The sequence below is a fragment of the Atractosteus spatula genome, chromosome 2 (genome assembly GCF_055471065.1).
Source record: "Atractosteus spatula isolate fAtrSpa1 chromosome 2, fAtrSpa1.hap1, whole genome shotgun sequence".
In the NCBI taxonomy this organism is placed as follows: Eukaryota; Metazoa; Chordata; class Actinopteri; order Semionotiformes; family Lepisosteidae; genus Atractosteus; species Atractosteus spatula.
This window is the reverse complement of record NC_142707.1, coordinates 11,830,528-11,849,135: the sequence shown is the minus strand read 5'-3', so window position 1 is coordinate 11,849,135 and position 18,608 is coordinate 11,830,528. Positions and strand designations below refer to the sequence as shown.

The 18,608-nt window shown below is 38.7% G+C and overlaps 1 protein-coding gene across 1 annotated transcript in view; it reads left to right on the top strand.

Moving 5' to 3' along the window:
• The first annotated feature begins 4,497 nt into the window (after positions 1 to 4,497).
• The window catches only part of LOC148839248 (extracellular matrix protein 2-like), a 28,791-nt gene continuing 14,680 nt past the window's right edge, over positions 4,498 to 18,608 (top strand). The window contains exons 1-8 of the mRNA XM_088930687.1: positions 4,498 to 4,760; positions 5,576 to 5,704; positions 7,430 to 7,650; positions 8,875 to 9,286; positions 9,648 to 9,763; positions 10,749 to 10,881; positions 11,882 to 12,039; positions 12,982 to 13,121. Of these exons, the coding sequence (XP_088786813.1) occupies positions 4,583 to 4,760; positions 5,576 to 5,704; positions 7,430 to 7,650; positions 8,875 to 9,286; positions 9,648 to 9,763; positions 10,749 to 10,881; positions 11,882 to 12,039; positions 12,982 to 13,121 (1,487 nt within the window). The 5' untranslated portion in view covers positions 4,498 to 4,582. The remainder of the gene's footprint in view (positions 4,761 to 5,575; positions 5,705 to 7,429; positions 7,651 to 8,874; positions 9,287 to 9,647; positions 9,764 to 10,748; positions 10,882 to 11,881; positions 12,040 to 12,981; positions 13,122 to 18,608) is intronic.

Genomic DNA, 18,608 nt, shown 5'->3' with positions numbered 1-18,608 from the left:
CACCTATAATGTGAAGGAACTAGGCTCTCGTGTGGCCTGTAAGGCATTGATTGGGTAGATTGGAATTTTTGGTAACGATTAAAAATGCATTTTCATTGCAACCAGTCATAAAATATTGTACTATATGCATTATATTTTATGTTTAGAATGATAATTTGTGTATACTAGAATGATTCGCCGTGTAATGTTATCAAGGGCCATGCCAGTCTTTAGCTGTGCTTCCTTGCTTTAAAATTGAAGTGTGATGTTATATTATTGATTACTGCAGTCCTGTCCACTCTGGTACAGTATGTACTGTAATCATAGTTATCCCAGATCTTCTCTGGCTCCAGAGATACTCTGCCCCTCTCCTCAGACAGCAGAGACCTCTATGCCCTCCAGAGTCCAAGGGGACTTTGCTCAAATGCCAAATGAACCCTTTTACACTGACTTGAACAAGTCCTAAACACTTCTCAAAAATCCTTAAAAATAGCATGTTGTAGGAATCTGTACTTTTTTGCTCTACTGTGTTGTCTGTCAATATCTTATCTCTCTCATAGAATATCATTTTTATACTTTATTCAAGTATATTGCTTGTTATCCTTATATCAAAATTCGGTATCTGTAATATATCCTTACCATGTTAGAATGTTGAAAGTAATGATTAAATACATGTATTTACAAAGTAAACAGACTACTTATTAAATTTTTCCCCAGGTTGAGAGTGAGGCATTGTTTTGATGTTTTCCTCAGTTTTGTACATTATCTTTTGAAACATTACCTGTGAGACAAATGCAGTATATAAGGAATAAGGGGACATTCTTTGAAAATCAACTGAATGACATCCTTATGCAGATCTGATGTTACTGTAGGTATATTTATTTCTGTTAGGATGTTTATTTTGCAACAGCCTCATTTCCATGGTCAAGTAAAGTACCAGCAGGAATGCACACTCACGACTTCCTGTGGCCAGGTCTGACAATCAGTACAGTGCACTCTCCTCCACCTTCCTGGTCATGTGTTCAGTAGGCCACATGGAGGGCGTTCAGTTTTCATTTCCTGTTTAGCTGCCATTGCCTCACAAGATCAACAAACAGTCAAGTCAGACATGACACACTTGAGCTGCACTCCCCACGTTTATTTATGTGACCGTGCAATACCACTTCCGACAAAACAAGAATGAACAAATAAGACTGACCCTAAGTTCTGCAAACGGAACACAAGGGCAAAAATGGCAACAAGTTCAAATTAAATTCCGCCCTTAAACTGAACTGAACACCATTTTTATTCCAAGATTTTTTTTTCTGTGCTTAGAATAAACTGTTAACCACATTGTTGAGGCTGCAATGTTGGGGTCACTGAAAATTCAGCTTGACACAGTGAAGGCGTCACTCAGAATATAGTCAAGTTTAGCTTTACTTAGCCTGTTCTTCTTACTGTTTGTGATTATTTTGAATTCTTACTTATGGTTTTGTATCCCAAATTGTGATTTATTTCAAAAGGTGCAAGCCTCAAAGAACATCCAAACACAGAATGAAAAAAACACATTAAACAGATTGACAGGTATCAAAATTTTAAATGAATAATAGAATTTAGCAAGAAAGGTATAAAAAACAGTCATGGTTCATGACTTTGTTGTTCACCAGATAGTATTGTATCTTTTATCTACATTGTTTAATAGCCTAGAACAGGAGATCAATCATTTTTACCAGTTCAGCAGTTACCAGTTACCAGTTTGTATTATTTTATTAGCTGTTTACAGAAAAAGCAAATGAGAGAGGTGTTTTGGCGTCATCTAGTGGCAAACTAGCTGTTATTACATTCCTACAAGGTCTGGCCTGGTCTGCTGTAGGAAATAGGAACTTTATCGCAGAAAGCTGGAATAACACACAGCACCCAGTTGAATTATATTGTAAAGTCCACCTAGCCTTTCTCATTTGATAGACCAATTTAAGATGACAAATTTTGTTAGTGTTGTCCTAGTCCTGGTACTTCATTTTGTTGTCCCTGCAACTAGATAAGGCCAGTTTTCTTCAACAACCAGTTTCAGTTGGTCAGAGAACTTGTAGTTTTATGATACAGTCTTATTGATCAATGTTGTGTGGACAACATATTATGATTACTTCTAGTAATATCTTATCAGAAAACTTATTCTATGGGAATACTTAAAGTTTTAGTCGACACTGAAAGAAAAAGAAAATAGACACAATGTAACTTCTTCATAGGCGAAACGTGTCACTTTCTTTTCCTTTCAGCATGGAATAAATAATTAATTTGAAACCTGTTCTTTTGTAGCCTATGGATGCTAACGCAACTTATTCAACATTTTGTTACGTATCCATACTACTGTATATGAACATTCATAATGTCATAAAAAGATTGTATGGTGAGAATTGTGTGTCTCTCATTTGTTTAGGTTCATGTTTAGGTTTCTAGTCACTTCTGAGTGGAGTGAACAATTGCTGTACATAAAAAAGCAAATCATTATGTTTTGCTAGTTTTTAAAATAGTTATTGCTGTTTGATCTCTTTAAATGACTCAGAGGTTACTGTAGTGCTGGGAGCGTAGTGTTTCACACAAAGTTTAAGGTTTTCACAGTCTTAAAAACAGATCCACCAGGTGAAGAGAAGTATTGAGATGAGGGTATTGTTTATTTCTTTATTGTCTTGTTTCAGACTGTTTCCATTTTGGAGATACCTTTTTGTGCTCTGTACTCTACTGCCATTCATACAAAGAAATTAACCTCAGAGTTCAGTTATAACACAGGTTCTCTGACTCCCCTTTTCTCTCAAACACTGTTGAAGATGTGAATGTAAGGGCTTAAAGCCAGCTTTTTGTAACTGATTAATCCCTTCAGTCACGCCAGAAAAAAGAAAAATACAAAAAATGCACTTTTTACAAAGTTAAATTAGTCCTAACTATAATGTACCTATTCATGCACCAAATGCGCTACTTTTTGTTGTTATGTCAAATGCATATAAAAAAGCAAATTATTTGAGAAAGAAAAAGATATTAGACAGGACGATTAATCAAAAACCTGTTAAATTACTGCAAAAAACAAAACAAACTTGTATGGCGTTTTGAATTGCACTGAGAATGTGAATCTTATTTTATCTTATCTTATTTTCTGCCTTTGTGCTTTCTAGGGATTCTGAAATGGGCACTCATGCAGCAAACATGCCTACATTACAGGAATAGGAAGTGTAGTGAAAAAATAGGCATTTTTATGCTTTTATTTGGGAGGGCTCTGTACAGTACATGTCTTTTTACTTCTCGGTAGTGTGTTATTTCAAAATACTGTAAATTGTGACTCAAAAGATCTTTCAAAGCAGAACTTTAGTAAATGACATCAGAGAACATGTGTCAGTGTGTCTTTACAAAAGGCTAAAAAGGATTGAACTGTTTTTTATAATTATGTATTTCAGAGATGGCTTTATTACGCATGATAATATTTATAACAATTTCATTATGTATTATGGAACATTACAATCACATTTGCAGTTGAAGAACCTGCAGAGAGCAGTACTAAGTAATGCAGACTAACAGCCCGAAGGACACCACAGGCAACCACAGCACACATGATGTACAGTAGTATCATGACAGAATACACTAGAATCTGAACCCTTGCTTTGTCACTGGTTTCAACACCAGATCAGTAACCACAAGAAAATCAGAAAGGTATTTTCTTATAAACAATTTAAAAGTAATTGTGTTATGAGTAATGAGAAACAATATTGTCTTTTGGTATGCTTTTCTCAGGTAGCTGCAATCCTTTTCTGCAAGACGCTCACTATGCCAGTTCGCAATGAGACCCACAGCATGACAAGCAGAATTATATTGAGTTGTACACACAGCTCATCCAAATAGAGTGAATCACTGTGTCTTACTTTGACTGCACAAAGCACAGGACAAAAAATTAAAAACCCACTTTTTGGAAGGTAAAAATGTGAAACTGTGGAAACAGGACTTACATTTCAAAGAAAACTTTGAGTGCTTTCAGGTATGCTTGGCTGCTTATTTTATAGTTTGAGCTGCGCTGACCAGACCATACAGCAATGGCTAGGCCTTTGGTGTCAGGGGCACAAAGCACCTTTTCATTCCCCTAGGCCTCAAAAACTGCCCTCTCCTGCTTTTCAAAATATACATTTCCAGTGGCGTGTGGCCAGGCTGGGATGTCTCCAAATGTCTGTTTGGTTTCTTTTATCAGAAAAGATTGACTTCCACCAATCTTATTAAAAGATGTGACACACATTTTTAAGTGGGATGTTGAGGGTAAATTTGTCCACTTTCTGGGCTAATAATTTTTTACATGATTATTTTTATGACATCATCCTCCACTGAAACCTAACTTTCCTGCTTGTTTATTTAAGAGGGTGGGAAGAGGTAGGTACTTTTTTAAAGGAATGAAAGAGGGGCTTTGTTGAAAGTGTTTTTCTTTTTTTCCCTCCTCCATATTCTTCGTTCCTCCCTCTCACTCCCCCTCATACCTTCTCTCTTTATCTCCTGTGTGGAAAAAAAACTTCTAGAGAGCATTTAAGAACCATTCCAGTCCTTAGTCTGCTTGTTTCGGACACAGAGAAGAGACACGCATACATAGTAAAAGATGGGGACAGTTCTGTTTGGCATTTGGGTTTACGTTGTCATGTTTCTTGACAAGAGCTGGGCTGAGGGAAAACAGCAGGCCCAGAACTCACAAAGGATCTCGGGCAATCCAGCAAGGGTTGCCATGGGTACAGCACCATCAACCATCATGCCTGGGCAACACCTGAACATCTTTTCTGGTGAGTGTATATAATTTGTAGGAAGAAAATTTATGACATTTGAGAGGAGATAAAATTGATTTTTTGTTGTGTGGTGTATTTAATCTTTGCATGATTTATTTGGGGCATAATTGCCACCTAGTTTAATGCAGAGAGAGGCTTTTCACTGTGAAGTACTGTACATTTCATGGATTCTACCTTGTAGCTTAAATGGATCCCATTTTTGTTGGTAATGCATTTACCTCAGATGACTGTTTTACTTGCTTTTCGATTCCAAAATAGGTAACGCAATTGTAATATTTTATTCTTATGCAGTTATGAATTTTCCTAATAATATTAAACTTACATTAGGTTAAATTATAAAATACTAGCCCCAATGCATACTGTATATTATTGACTAATCTCATAGACAAAAGTATATCAACATTTACCTAAAAACCGTTAATTAAATAACCATTAATTCATTACAGTAAAAGTGTTATAATTAGTGGACATTAAGAATAAATACAACAGATGAGAAACATCTGGACACAAATAATTCTGTCAATTGTATGCAGTCAAGAATAACCATATTGTTAAAACAATATTTCTAGAATCTGTCCCTAAACAATGAGACCCATTAAAATTGCTTAAATTCTATAAACCCAATGAGCAGTGCCAGGCACCTGAGCATCATTCTTATTTTTCATATTGCTCAGGTGTTCAAAGCATAACAACTTACTGTATCTTCAAAAGTTCCTCTTTACATTTAATACCTTTAACTACCTACTGTACAGTAACTGCTGTGCCAGTGGTGGGATCTGCAAAGACTTGCTATATCTTTCTTGGTCTTATAGGCGCCAGCCACTGCCTGGTCAATGGAATGGCCATGTTTGAGGGGGCAGTGTGGAGTCCCGTCCCCTGCTCCATCTGCTTCTGTGAAAGAGGGAGAGTCACCTGTAATAGCATCCCCTGCAGAACTACAGGTAGGCCTACCTACGACATCTGCTGATCGTCACAACACTGCAGAAAGCCTCACTGATCAAGCATTATGTCATGGTGGGAAAGATCAAAATGAAAATGCATTCTCTGTGTTGTTTGTGTTTTCGGTGGCCTTTTACTATACATAACTGTCTTCTCTTTTATAATGTGGCAGTCCAGTATGTCCTTATTTTACTAGGAAATATATACAGCTGCAAGGCTGGGCTTGTTACATGAGCTGACTTTTAACCATTTGGTGTTAGTGTTCAATAATGTAAATATATTAATGATCTATTACATATATAATGATCTATATTATATTTAGAAATATTTAATCTAGGAACTAATGTTTATAGTGAATAATAGAGAAAAGAGTGAATAATATTGTTCTCTCCCCCACCCTTTCTGCACAGGAAAAATAGAAAATATTTTAAGCCAGTCAATGATAAAGGTGCATTCCATGCAAAAAGATAAAGAAAAGAAACACAACTTTGGCTGCTTCAGATGTGAAGAAGCAACAGAGGTTTAGAAATGGTTCAGAGAAAGTAATGCCTCATTCTTGTATAGAACATAATATTGATCATCTTCACAGTCTACTCTAAACTGATAATACTAAAAATGCTGATAGTAGGCAAGAAATTGGACTTTAAAAAATTAGAAGTTTCTCAGATGTACAAGAATTTAACCTCTTTTGTCACAGCAATTCTGAAAGCTTGAAAATCTGAAATGGTAGTCATCTTAAATGTCATATAGGATATACTGCAGACATGTGGCAGAAGGTATGATGGTCAGACTAAACATAAACCTTTGTCTCTGGTGCAAGACTGTTGTAGCACACTGCCCACTATCCTGTCAAGCATGGTGGAGCATGTTATTAGGATGCTTCTGATCAGCAGGGAGTGATGAGAAGCATCTGGAACTGAGTGATGATTGAGCAGAGCACAACTGAATCCTAGAGAAAAACCTGCATGATTCACTCAGGAATCTAAAATGGGATGGAACATTTCCATTTAAGTTAAACAATGACATGAAGCACAAGGTCAAAGCCACACTGGGATGGTTTAACAAAAAGAAAGAGAATGTCCTTGAATGGATCAGTCAATGTCCTGACTTCATTGAATCCAAAAGAAAAGCTACAGTAATATTTAAAGACTATAGTCCATCAACAATCATCAACACACTTGTCAGAACTGGAACAACTGTGAAAAGTTGATAGAGACCTATACAAAAAGACTGACAGCAATAATAGCTTCCACCAAGTGTTATCTTGTAAGTTGAATAATTATGCATTCACTTAGTGTATGTCCTTCACAGTTTTTCATTTACTGTACAACAGTGTTCTATTTGATCTTTACAGTTTTAAATAAAAAGTTTATACTGACATTAAATGTGATGTCATTGAGTAGAATATTCTTGTAAGGTACAGTACTGTCCATTCACTGTGGCATAATCTTAGAGCTCTCAAAATACTTTAACATATAGAAGAGCTTGAACTGTATTGTTAATTTCTGCTATGTCAAGTCATTTCACTCACACTAACACCAAAGTGCTACCAAAAGAAGTATTTGTATGTCCATGCTGACCATGCATTAATGATCACTACAATCCGACTTTAAGATGTTGGATTGTAATTTTTCTTTTTGCTTACACATCTGAAAATTAACAAATCACTTCTTGGTATGACTGAAAGAAGGAATTTGGTGCAGACGCTTAATTCAACCCTTTTACAGACCCTCAGGACCCTCTGGTTCCTGCACAGAAAGTAAAAATCCCCGGAGAAGTAGCAAAGCAGACATCCAAGCCGGAGGAGGCCAAGGCGAAGACCAGGAGAAAAATGTACAAGAATGGCAAACTGCTCCAAGTCATCAGTTCACCCAAACCAGACACCACCAAGAAAAGCCAAGATGCCAAGACAAAGAGGCAAGAAGCCACTTCCACTCAAGGGAAAGAGGTCAGTCAGGGTCAATCTAACCAGAATATGTTATTTGCATTTGAAAATTAGGAGTAGAGTTCCTAAGAAAGTGGCCAACTTCACCTTCACAATTATTGCATTTGTATTAAGTTCCAGATCAAGAGTGACACGAGTAAAACACTCTTCTATATGTAAGCATGTAGTCTGCTTTATATGAGTTTCTGTGAATTGCATGTCATAATTCAATGCTTTCAATTGGTCACAGACATTCTGTAATGGTTGCCGGGTCAGGCTCCCGCAGAAAGAGTATTTTAAGACCTTATGCGAGGCAGCAAAAAAAGAATAGGAAACAGAGTTGAGGGAAGACACACACAAGGTTTTTTTGGTACTCACAGTGATGATAGGGAAGTCCGTGCAGAAGTGAAGGGTAAGTATCCATAGCAACAAATCCAGGGAGGTCCACAGGAGAATCCGTAAACAGTCCATATGTCCATTATCGGGAAACCTATCCGGAGACAAAACAGGAACAGACACATGAAAAACAAGAACCAGGATTATGGGGCTTCATCCCAGGCCCCAGGCTCAGAAGGTTAGGTTGACTATTACTGGACTGTGCCCTCAAACGTCCCTGTGAAGTCTGGTGGTAGGCGGGCCATGAGACAACCATTTTCCAAAGCTAGACACACCAGGAAGTAATAATTAAAAGGACTATCTAGAGAGGATTAGAGCGCCCACTGGAAGAGGGGATATCGACCGTGACACATTCGTTTCGGCCAATTTGTTCGAAAGGTGCATAGATATATAAAGCCACTCATGAGATACTTCACCTTTGCTTTTCATAGAACAGGAAGTGTTTAAAAACAAATGCTATTCCAGAAGTCAAGCCTGAAGTACTGTAATTGCACCATCCCTTAAACTTTTTTAAAAAAGAGATTGGAATGCAGCAGTACTAAGCATCTCAGGATTTGGAATGTCATTTTTCAAATATGCTTCCTGTTCTAAAAGATCAGAAAAGATTGACTATAAAATGATTTTATTTATAAAATGATTAATTGATGGATGGAAGTAAGGGCAAGGGCAATTTAACAGAGACAGTGAAACAAGAGGATTTCAGTGAACAAGACTTTAATTTAACTTAAATGGTACTGTTAATTTAAATAAAATTATCTCTGTAGTTCAAGAGAAGAGCTGGAAAATGCTAACTGCAGTTTCAGAGCTTCCAGGATGTCCACATTACCATTTTCACATTCCTGCTCGTGACAGGTGGGGAAACAGGAGACGGGAAAGAAACCGGAAACAGGGAAGATTCAAGAGGGGAAGGGGGTGAGACCCGCCCCAGAGAAAAGCAAAGGAAGTAGCAGGGGGATGACAGATGCCAAAAGGGCTCTTGACAGGTCGACTGTTACCCAGGAGGTCCGTCTCGGAAGCCGGCGCCGGCTAGTTGACTTAGATGACATTGATGATAACCTCGATGAGGTCTACGATAAGCTGGATGACTGGTTCCTTGGGCGCCCACTCCCCGGTGACCCTTGGCACCCCAGTACCAGGACCAGCATCATGGAGTCACTGCCCATAGGCTGCCTGCTGTCAGATACTACCATTGCCTGCAGCAACTCAAGGATGACCCATGTGCCCATTCTGAAAGACCCTGGCATCAAGATTCTCTACCTGGCAGGTGAGGGGATGTGCCTGAATTCTGGGACTTCATTTATGTTACACCACAGAGGCGCCTAGTACTCAGGATCTTATGTACAGTAAGTTAATACACAAGATGGAAACATCAGACTGCTTATAGCCCATGATTAATCTTTAATACTGTGTGTATTTCTCAATAATGTCATATTTCAAAAAGTATTCAATAATGAGCATGGGACAATCAAAAACAAATTTTTGTTTAACCTATATCTGCCGATTACTATACATACTGTGTCTCACTGCTTTAAATAAAATAAGCAAGAAAACATCAAATAATACCACAGGAGTTAAGAATTAGTGTGTGCGCTGATCTAAACCTGTACATTCTTGTTTGTTGTCAGAGAATGCAATATCCAAGATTCCGGCGCGGGCGTTTGCAGGACTGCCAAACTTGGAGTGGCTGGATCTCAGCAAGAACAAGCTGAATGACTCCTCTCTGCATCCTGACCTGTTTCGGGTAAGCCTGTACTCAGATATGACACCATTTCTCTTATACTGTACATGCTGCACTAGGCCACTGAGAACCCCCCACAGAAAATGTTATAGGTTGTAGCCAAACCATTTGTTGAAACTTTGTTAATTGTAATTACAATTCATGCATTTTGTAAACTGCAATCTCGTAGATTTACAAAAAACCTACTGCTGTCTTAGCTCTCTTGTTTCATCACTTACTCAATGTTGGTTTTCCATTGTTCCACATGCTGAAGTGCAGCTTTTTAATGGCATAACCTTAATTTTATCTTGGTGATGTATGCTCTTAATTTTTAAAAGGGTCTTTTTGTGAATGAACTGCTGTCAAGCAAATGAGAGCTAAACTGTACCCGTGTCAATTGCTGTACTATGTTATATGTGCTGTACTATTTCAGCTTGTTCTCACCATGACAAATCTCCAGGAAATTAAAAAAAAATCATTGATCCTTCTATTTATAAACTTTTTAACTTTGTCTTGCATAATTTCTTTTCAATGGAGCTTACCTGCACATTACTTGCTGTATTTTTCTTTACTGATATGATCAAATCCAAATATTGTAATTATAGTTCCACAGTGAAGACTGTGCAGTATGTGCAAAGATGGACTTTGCAATGTACAGTATTATGTGTGTTAATGTACAGTATGTGCAACGAATGGACTGGTGGTTGTGGCTTTATATTTCTAACTAAGAAGGCTGTGGATTCAAATTCCAGATGGGGTACTGTTGAGCATGTTACTTTGCTCCTGTCCTGGACAAAGGCCTTGCTGTATTAATGTTTTTATTCTAAGCCATTATTGTCAGTTGAAAATTTGCTTTCAATGACTAATTTGGTTAGATAACATTACATACAGTAGGTACTTATTGTGTAACTAACCATTGTCTTTCATATTACTTAATGTGGTACGGTAAGTGACAATAAGTAACTCACACTCCATACCAGTAAGAATATTTATAATTTGTTGGCTATAGAATCTAACTAAGCTGAAGAGGTTGAACCTGGATGGGAATCGAATAACAAAAATCCCTCAGCTGCCGGCATCGTTGGAGGAGCTGAAGATGAATGACAACAAGATAAATGACTTGACTCCACAGAGCTTCAAAGGTATCTTGTGTGAAACAGAGGAAGCCTCTGTATAATAAAGTAGAATAGTAATAATGCATAGCGTATGTAGTACAACAGGGCAATTGTGTGAACAAAATGTTATTGTATTTATCTAATTATTCTTTATTTGTATTTAAATGTACTGTATTTAAACCCCTTCCCCATTGCAAGCACAGAAGCAATTACAGAACAAAACTGATCCCATACACTTCTTTTAGAGATACACAATGTATACCTTTTTAGTATTACGAATGAAAAAAAGAAAAAACAGGGAGATACACATTTTGACAAGGAAAATTCATCCCTTTCCTACGTGAAGCGTAGTTCAGGACCCTATGCAGACAGTATAATCCAGAAGTAAGTGGAGAAGGACTACAGGGAAAAGACATAGAGGATCAGTACAGGTTGACAGACAGGGGGACGTGACAGCGGTGATCCGGTGCTCGGGGGGCGTGGCACAGGCAAACAAATGCCAAGGGGGAAAGGTCAGAGCGCCCTTAAGAGGAGGGATGACGATCCTAACCGCATTATCCAATACAGGGTAGCGGGGCAGCAGGAGCCTATGGACAAGAAATACAACACATTTAGTCATTTGAGTTACTTTATCAATAGCAGTGTCCCTGATAGTTGAGAAAATATCGTGTAAATCTCCCCACCAAACACAAAGCAATAAGCGTTCTTCTCCTTCTGCAGAGGGCCAGTTGCTTAACTTTCAGACAGTGCACCCCAGTAGTTCTGAAACTCTGAAATTGGTAATGGGTTGAAACCAAAGACAAGTCCAGGCAAATTTACAAATATGTCCCAAACAGAAAACTGAAATCAAATCAATAGTCTGTGGTTTGATTCCCCGAACTTGAATTCCCCAAACTGGACCCAGTGTTCGTCTAGGACCAGTGCTGGGAACCACTGCTCTGGACAGAGACCCCCTTGAGTATGTGGGAGAAAGAATAGTTGATTGCCCTGTCATACCCTTTGTTAATGAAGTGGGTGTGTTTTGCAGGCGTCTCAAGGCTGTTGACATTGGAGCTTGAGGGGAATGACTTACATGATGGTAACGTGTCTCCTCTGGCCTTCCGACCACTGAAGAAGCTCATCTACCTGAGACTAGATGAGAACAGGTTCAGGACTATCCCTCCTGGTCTTCCTGCCTCCCTACAGGTTTGTCTGCCACCTTTATTGAGGAAATAATAAAAGCACAACCCCTTATAAAGGTGGTGAAAGTAGTAATGTTTCAAGTAGACTATGAAGAGACTGTACAGTTTATTCCAAGGATAAAATTAAGCTCTAACGATTAAGATATACAGTATATGTATGTCCATATTAGGGATTATAGTTCTGTTTTATTGTGGTTTTGTCCACAATTAATTTAAATCTAATTGTTAGATTACATTTGTTTTAATATAGAGCTCTTCCCATCAGAGCATCACAGAATACTGTGCAGTTAAAACCAAGAAAACATGCACACAGAAGAAAGTTCAGCCTTGATTAAAAACACATTTGTATAAAACAAATTTAAACTTAGAATGTTTCATCTTGCTGAAAGTTTGTGAGATTGCATTTATTTAGACAGTGATTGTAACACCAGAGTAACTGTTTTCAGCTGGTTTTGTGTACAATCAGAGAGTTAGAACTTGAAGAGAGACTGGGACATATGGAATAGGTAGATCATGAAGAAATGAAAGACTTTGATTATGAAGAGCTTAGTATGTTAGAAAAGCCCTTTTAAAGTTAAATGATGATTGTAATGATTTTAAAACCGGTTGTAATATAACGCCGAGTGTGAAATAATAGCCGCAGTTTGAACAAGCTGGAGCCTTCTTATTTTAGCAGAGGACCTGCAAAGTAGTAATTGCCAAACTCAAGCTGTGAAAATCCATGAAGAGACCATATATCAAGCACAGGTTTCAATCTAACTATATTTCTGAGATGGTAAAATTATTTTTTTCTTTTAGCAGATGGCACAAGAAGCCATCAAATAATGTGGCCGTTAAAAAAAAAAGACGAATGAGTAACTAGTCCGTTATGATAAAGAAATGAGCTGTGGATTCTGAATTGTTTACCATGTGAGGTCAGATTTGAAACCTTCATCTGCTGCTGCAGGAGCTGCACATGGATGAAAACCACATTGAGGAGATCCAGGAGGGAGTTCTGAACAAAACTCTCAACCTGAAGGTTCTCGTGCTGAGCAACAATTACATCCAAGAGAACCGCATTGCTCCTAGAGCATGGATTCACCTGCCGTGAGTACCAGCTTCATTTAGAGCTCAAAACTGGGTGTGCTCTCAGCTCTCTGTCTGGAATCCTCAACTCAAGTTAGTTTGGTCTTATTATTATTCCACTGGTCTGCTCTGTCTATGAGTTATGATTCTCCTTTAAAAACACAGACACAGTGTGTAGAGAGTCTGAAGCACAGTTGAAAAATAAAATATATGCTGATCTAAGGTGCAGTAGACACTGATTTTGAAGCTGTGTGTGTGGAGCTGATGTCTTGGTTGGAGGAAATTCATTGGTAAAACACAAAATCCACAAGTGCCCAGACAACAACATGGAAAAAACAGGATTCCTATTGTATGGCAGAACAAGAAGAACAGACACAACACAAATGTTATGGGCACAATGGCCCTCTCTCATCTGTAATTTTAATGGTCTTGTAGCTGGTATAATGAAAGATAATAGACAAAAGGAGGTCATGAAAGTCAAAGCTTTTAGTAGTTTTTTGGACTATAGACTTATATCCAAAGATTATATCCAAGGGAAGAACAATTTTACAAGGGTTAGCATTGGTGCTTTGCAGCACTGGAGTCCTGGGTTCAATTCCTGGGTGTTATGTTCACAAAGTTTGTATGTTTTCCTGTTGTTTTGTCGTGGGTTTCCTCTGGGTGCTCCAGTTTGCTCTCAGAGTCCAGAGACATGCTGGTAGGTAAATTGGAATATTGGACCCCGTGTGAGTGTGTGTGTGGTTGTGTCTGTGTCTCTGCCCTGCAATGACCTGGCGTCCTGTCCAGGTGTATCCTGCCTTGTGCCTGTTGCTTACCAGTACAGGCTCCAGCTCCCCCGTGACCCCAGATGGGAAAAAGAAGTTAGAATATGGATGGATGACTGGACCTTTAGGTTGCCTTTGTTAACGTGTTTCATTATTTTGATTACTTGGCCATGCAATATTGTCTGATGAAGATTGAACTGAATCACCTCTTTTTATCTGGATTTTGTATGTGACATTCATTTTATAAACAAATCCCTCTGGTTAACAACAGATGCTATCAAGTCATTTATTGTCCTGTTCCTGGAGACTTTCATGTACAGTCCAGTGGCAGAACAGCCCAGATTCAAATCAGCAGTCTCCAAGCTGTGAGATCTATTCCAAATTTCCTGATGACAAACTTCACACAGGGGCCTTGTTTAATACTTCTGAAAGTTTATTTGTGTCTTGTAATTGTACAATATAATGTCAATATGAAAATAAGTCTCATCACAAAATATTCATCACAGATTCAAGAATTAGTTGTTGCGCACATCACTGAGAGTGCAAATTGTGATTAAAGTGAATTATCAGCTTTAGTTTCACTACTCAAATGTCAGAAAAATATTTTAAATAGAATTAGTTATGAAAACAGAAACCTGTACATTTATCCAGTTTCCTGTTTGTCAGGCTTCAGAACTGTAATAGAGATGCACCAACTTTTTGATCAGATGTGAACTGAAGTATTGTAGGGAAGAATTATTAGGAAATTATTGAAGGGCGGAGAAATAACAAGATAAAAAGAAGCCGTTTAACCTGAGGTACTGTGCTTAGCCAACCAGGAGGGGGAGACATTCACTGGAACAAATCTGCATCCTTTCATAGCCACAGTGGTCCACGCACTGTAAAAGAAATAGAGACTGATTGCAATTTATGACTGAGATCTGTCTTGTCAAGCACTTCGTAGTAGTGTAGGAATCACTGAGATTACTTTAGTGTTGAATTTTACACTGAGGTCCGACACCCTCAAGATCACAGAAAAGAATCAAATCCTAGAACATGAAGAGATGTTTTCAATTCAGCCTGTGGTCAGCGAACGTCCGCTGGAGGGGAATGTTTCTGAGTTGTTTATGCGAGTGTGAGGGCTGGCTGTAGAGCCAAAAATATACAACAACCAAGAGAATGAATCCTCATGTGGCAAGAAAACTTGTGTAGCTTACTATGGTGTTTTTGCAGTTTTACCTTTGAAGTACAGCATATACTACAAAAATACACTGCCTGTAACTCCATCATCCAGCAAGCTACAGTGAATGCATGGGTATCAGCATCATTTGCTGTCTTATAGCATGGTTTTAGAACAGCTGGATCTGCACTTGACTGGTAATAGCATCCAGCGAAGTATTTGCAGTAGCTTCCTTCTGTCATTGCAGTGTTGGTACCTGCTACTGCTCTACCAGCCCTGTAGATGTTCTGCAGAATTCTCTAACATTTTCACCAGCAATACAAGATCTGTAGGTAATCTCTACGCTTAAGGTATTCTACATTTCAGAAAGTAATGTGAGTGCTAGAATGTGAATATGCCATCTGTTAAATTACAGAAATATTTAATTTGGACCGGAGAGAAAGATTCATTTTTATTCTCCCCCCCCCCCCCTCCCCTACTTTAGTGGAGAAGTGGTGCTTGATGCAAGCTACCACTGCAGTTTTTTTTAAAAGTAATAAGCACGCCTTGAATTAAAAGGCATTTCGGCTGTGGCTAAGATGACAGTTAACTCTTTTTACCATTCTGGACTGTGGCTTTCTCAGCACTGCCTGCAAAATCTACCAAAGCATGAAAAACAAAACTGCTTCTCCATAGTAGACTGCTACTGACACCAAATGGCATTTTGAACAGTCTCATGAATGGAATCTTAACCTTAAGCATACTATTACAGTGATGTTCTACCATGGTCGATGAGGCACTGTCAGGATCTTCTCATGGCAACATTAGCCAAAGGAGTATTCAAAGTGACCTACTCCATGACTGGTGAGGGAGTACAGTACAGTATATAGTAAGTCTCCTGACTGCTCAGATGTCTGGCTAACTCCACAGAGAGCCTATCCTAACAGCTCTTCTCCCTTCAAGACCTCTAGCTGTGTCTCATTCTGCAGCAATGTCCAATCACCAGGTGACCATCTTGGCTCATGACCCCCATTAATGAGCCTGGATCAAGATGGTGGCTTCCTTTAAAGGAAAGGCCATAGAGGCATTCTGGCAAACCATTTTATACCTTAGGATGAAGTGTCTTTGTTTTCAGATATGGCATTAAAATATTGACCTGAGACTAATGAAATGTGGACTTCCTTAACCAAGTAGACTGGATGTGGAATCAGATGTGGACTGAACCTATAAATGTTGTGGTGGTATAGTGCCTTTGCAGTGGTTAGGCAGGAGGGATGGAAAAGATTTGCCCAAAGATGTTGAAACAGCTGGACAAATCTGGGGTGTCATGCTTACCATGTCTCTTCACTGTTACATGGAAGATGGGTATAGTACCTCTGGAATGTCAAACCATTTTTAAGAAAGGGGAACTGAAGGTGTGTTCCAACTATGGGGCCTCCCTGGAAAAGCCTAGCCATAGTCCTGGAGAGGAGACTTCATCCATGAGTTGATCCTCAGATTCAGGAGGAACAATGAGAATTCAGTCCTGGCCTGTCCTGAAACAATGGACCAGCTCTCTGCTCTTTTGCAGATATTTGAGGGCTCATGGGAGTTTGCCAGTCCAGTCTACCAGGACACAGTGTTGGAAACACATGCTGTGGAAAATTCACCCTGGCAGGAGACCATGATGTAGAGTTACTATGGCTAGGCTGTTTTATTTTCATTTCATTTGGCTGCTAGAAACCAGTGTTTATGACTGACTTGGCTGCTCTGAATTCAGGAACAGTACAATTAGACCGCTCTAGTTACACACTGTCTTTGTCCAGCTCTGTCATAATCTGCCAATATAAATTCTGTCTTTTGACAAAGGTCTCCAGGGAAGGCGGGGCTCACCACAGACATGGCTTGGTGTCTTTTAACTAAAAAGTGACAATTTAGAAGTGTGCTGCACTTTATTTCAAAAGGCTGTGCCCTTTGTTCAGAGTTCTGATATGCTCTGTGAGTAGAATCAAACTACTGTTAATGGATGTAACACAATTATCACAATTGGCAAACAATTAATTATCTTGTTTTATGGAGTTTCTACATACAACACATTTCTGTTTTTACATTTATTGCTTTTACTTAATTACATTTCATAATGTAGGCAACAAGACCACTGTACTGATATTAGACACACCTGTAAGAGGTTTTGTTTTCATTCTAAATGCCTGTATTACGGGATCATTGATTTTAAAGGAGAAACAACTTTGTATATAAGACTTGAAATTTTTCTCCTTTACTAAGTAAGTACCATTTTGAAGGCATTTCCAGTTTTGATTAGCTGTGTGATATACATCAGGAGGACATTCTATTCTTCCTAATTTTGTAATGGTTCATCAGCCTAGCATTGTGTTGACAGTTTCAGCAATGCACCTGGCATGCCTTGAAAGTTTATTATCCCATCATTATTTTCAATTCAGCAAAACAGTTAACATACACTGCAAGATTTTTCTTATTTTCTTTTGAAGAGCTCCTGCTTTAATTGAGCCCTTATAGCCTCAAGTGCTCAGTCATGCGTGCAGTGCAAGATAAAAGGAAGCAGATGTCAAGAATCATTTTGACTTGCCTTTTTTCTGACCTAAACAATCTGTAATGGCAGGAACATCTCCATCTTGTAGACCAGTCTTTTCAGATGTCTGACGCTACTCAAGGCTTGGCTTTGTCAGTACTGGAGGTTAATGGTTCAAGTACCTGTGGCAGACCAGTAGGTGGCGCTCTTCCATTTGGATTCGAGTTCTTGAACCCAGTTGCCTGTTGACTGTGTGCTGTAGCTCCTAATAAAACTTTAAAGCAAAGTTTTAACTTCTTGGAAATTAAAGATTCCATGTCACTTTTCAAAAGCATGAGGATGTTATTCCTGGTATCCCGACTAACATTCAGTAATTGTGGGCTTAATTGTGGGCCTTTTCTCTCTTCTCCTCCACTGTGTAGAGGGGTTATTGGCACTTCATGGCATGATGACCATGCATGATCCTGGTGGATGAAATGGGTTTTCATCCTATATGTAAAAGATCGGACAGTACAATGGCACAGTGCTTAGCATTGCTGCCTCACAGCACTGGGGACCCGAGTTCAGTTGTTCCTGGGGTGCTGGCTGCTTGGAATTTGTATGTTTGTGTGGGTTTCCTCTAGGTTTCCTCCCACAGTCCAAATACATACTTGAGGGATAATTGGCTTCTTGGAAGTTTGATGCTGGTGTGAGTGTTTACATTGTCTGTGTTTGTGTCCAGCTCCCCTGCAACCTTGGAAGAAATGGTTACAAAATGGATGGATGGATGGATATGTAAAGATCTTTGTGATCCTGTGGGATGGAAGGGACTATATAATAGCACCATTTATTTAACTGTTTGGTTGCAGTACATTTCTTTTTAGTTTATGGTATCTGTGAAAAAAATTAGGATAAAAGTAGGATTATGGGACTAGAGAGTGCTACTGAGTGATGTGGTCTTTTCTGGTTCCAGACATCTACAGTAACGTATGCCAGCATCCTGTGCTTAGCTGTTAGATGGGATTAGCTCAGCTGCTAGTAATACTTCAGCTTCTTTCTTCTTACTATAAAACTACTACTCACTATAAAATGTACCA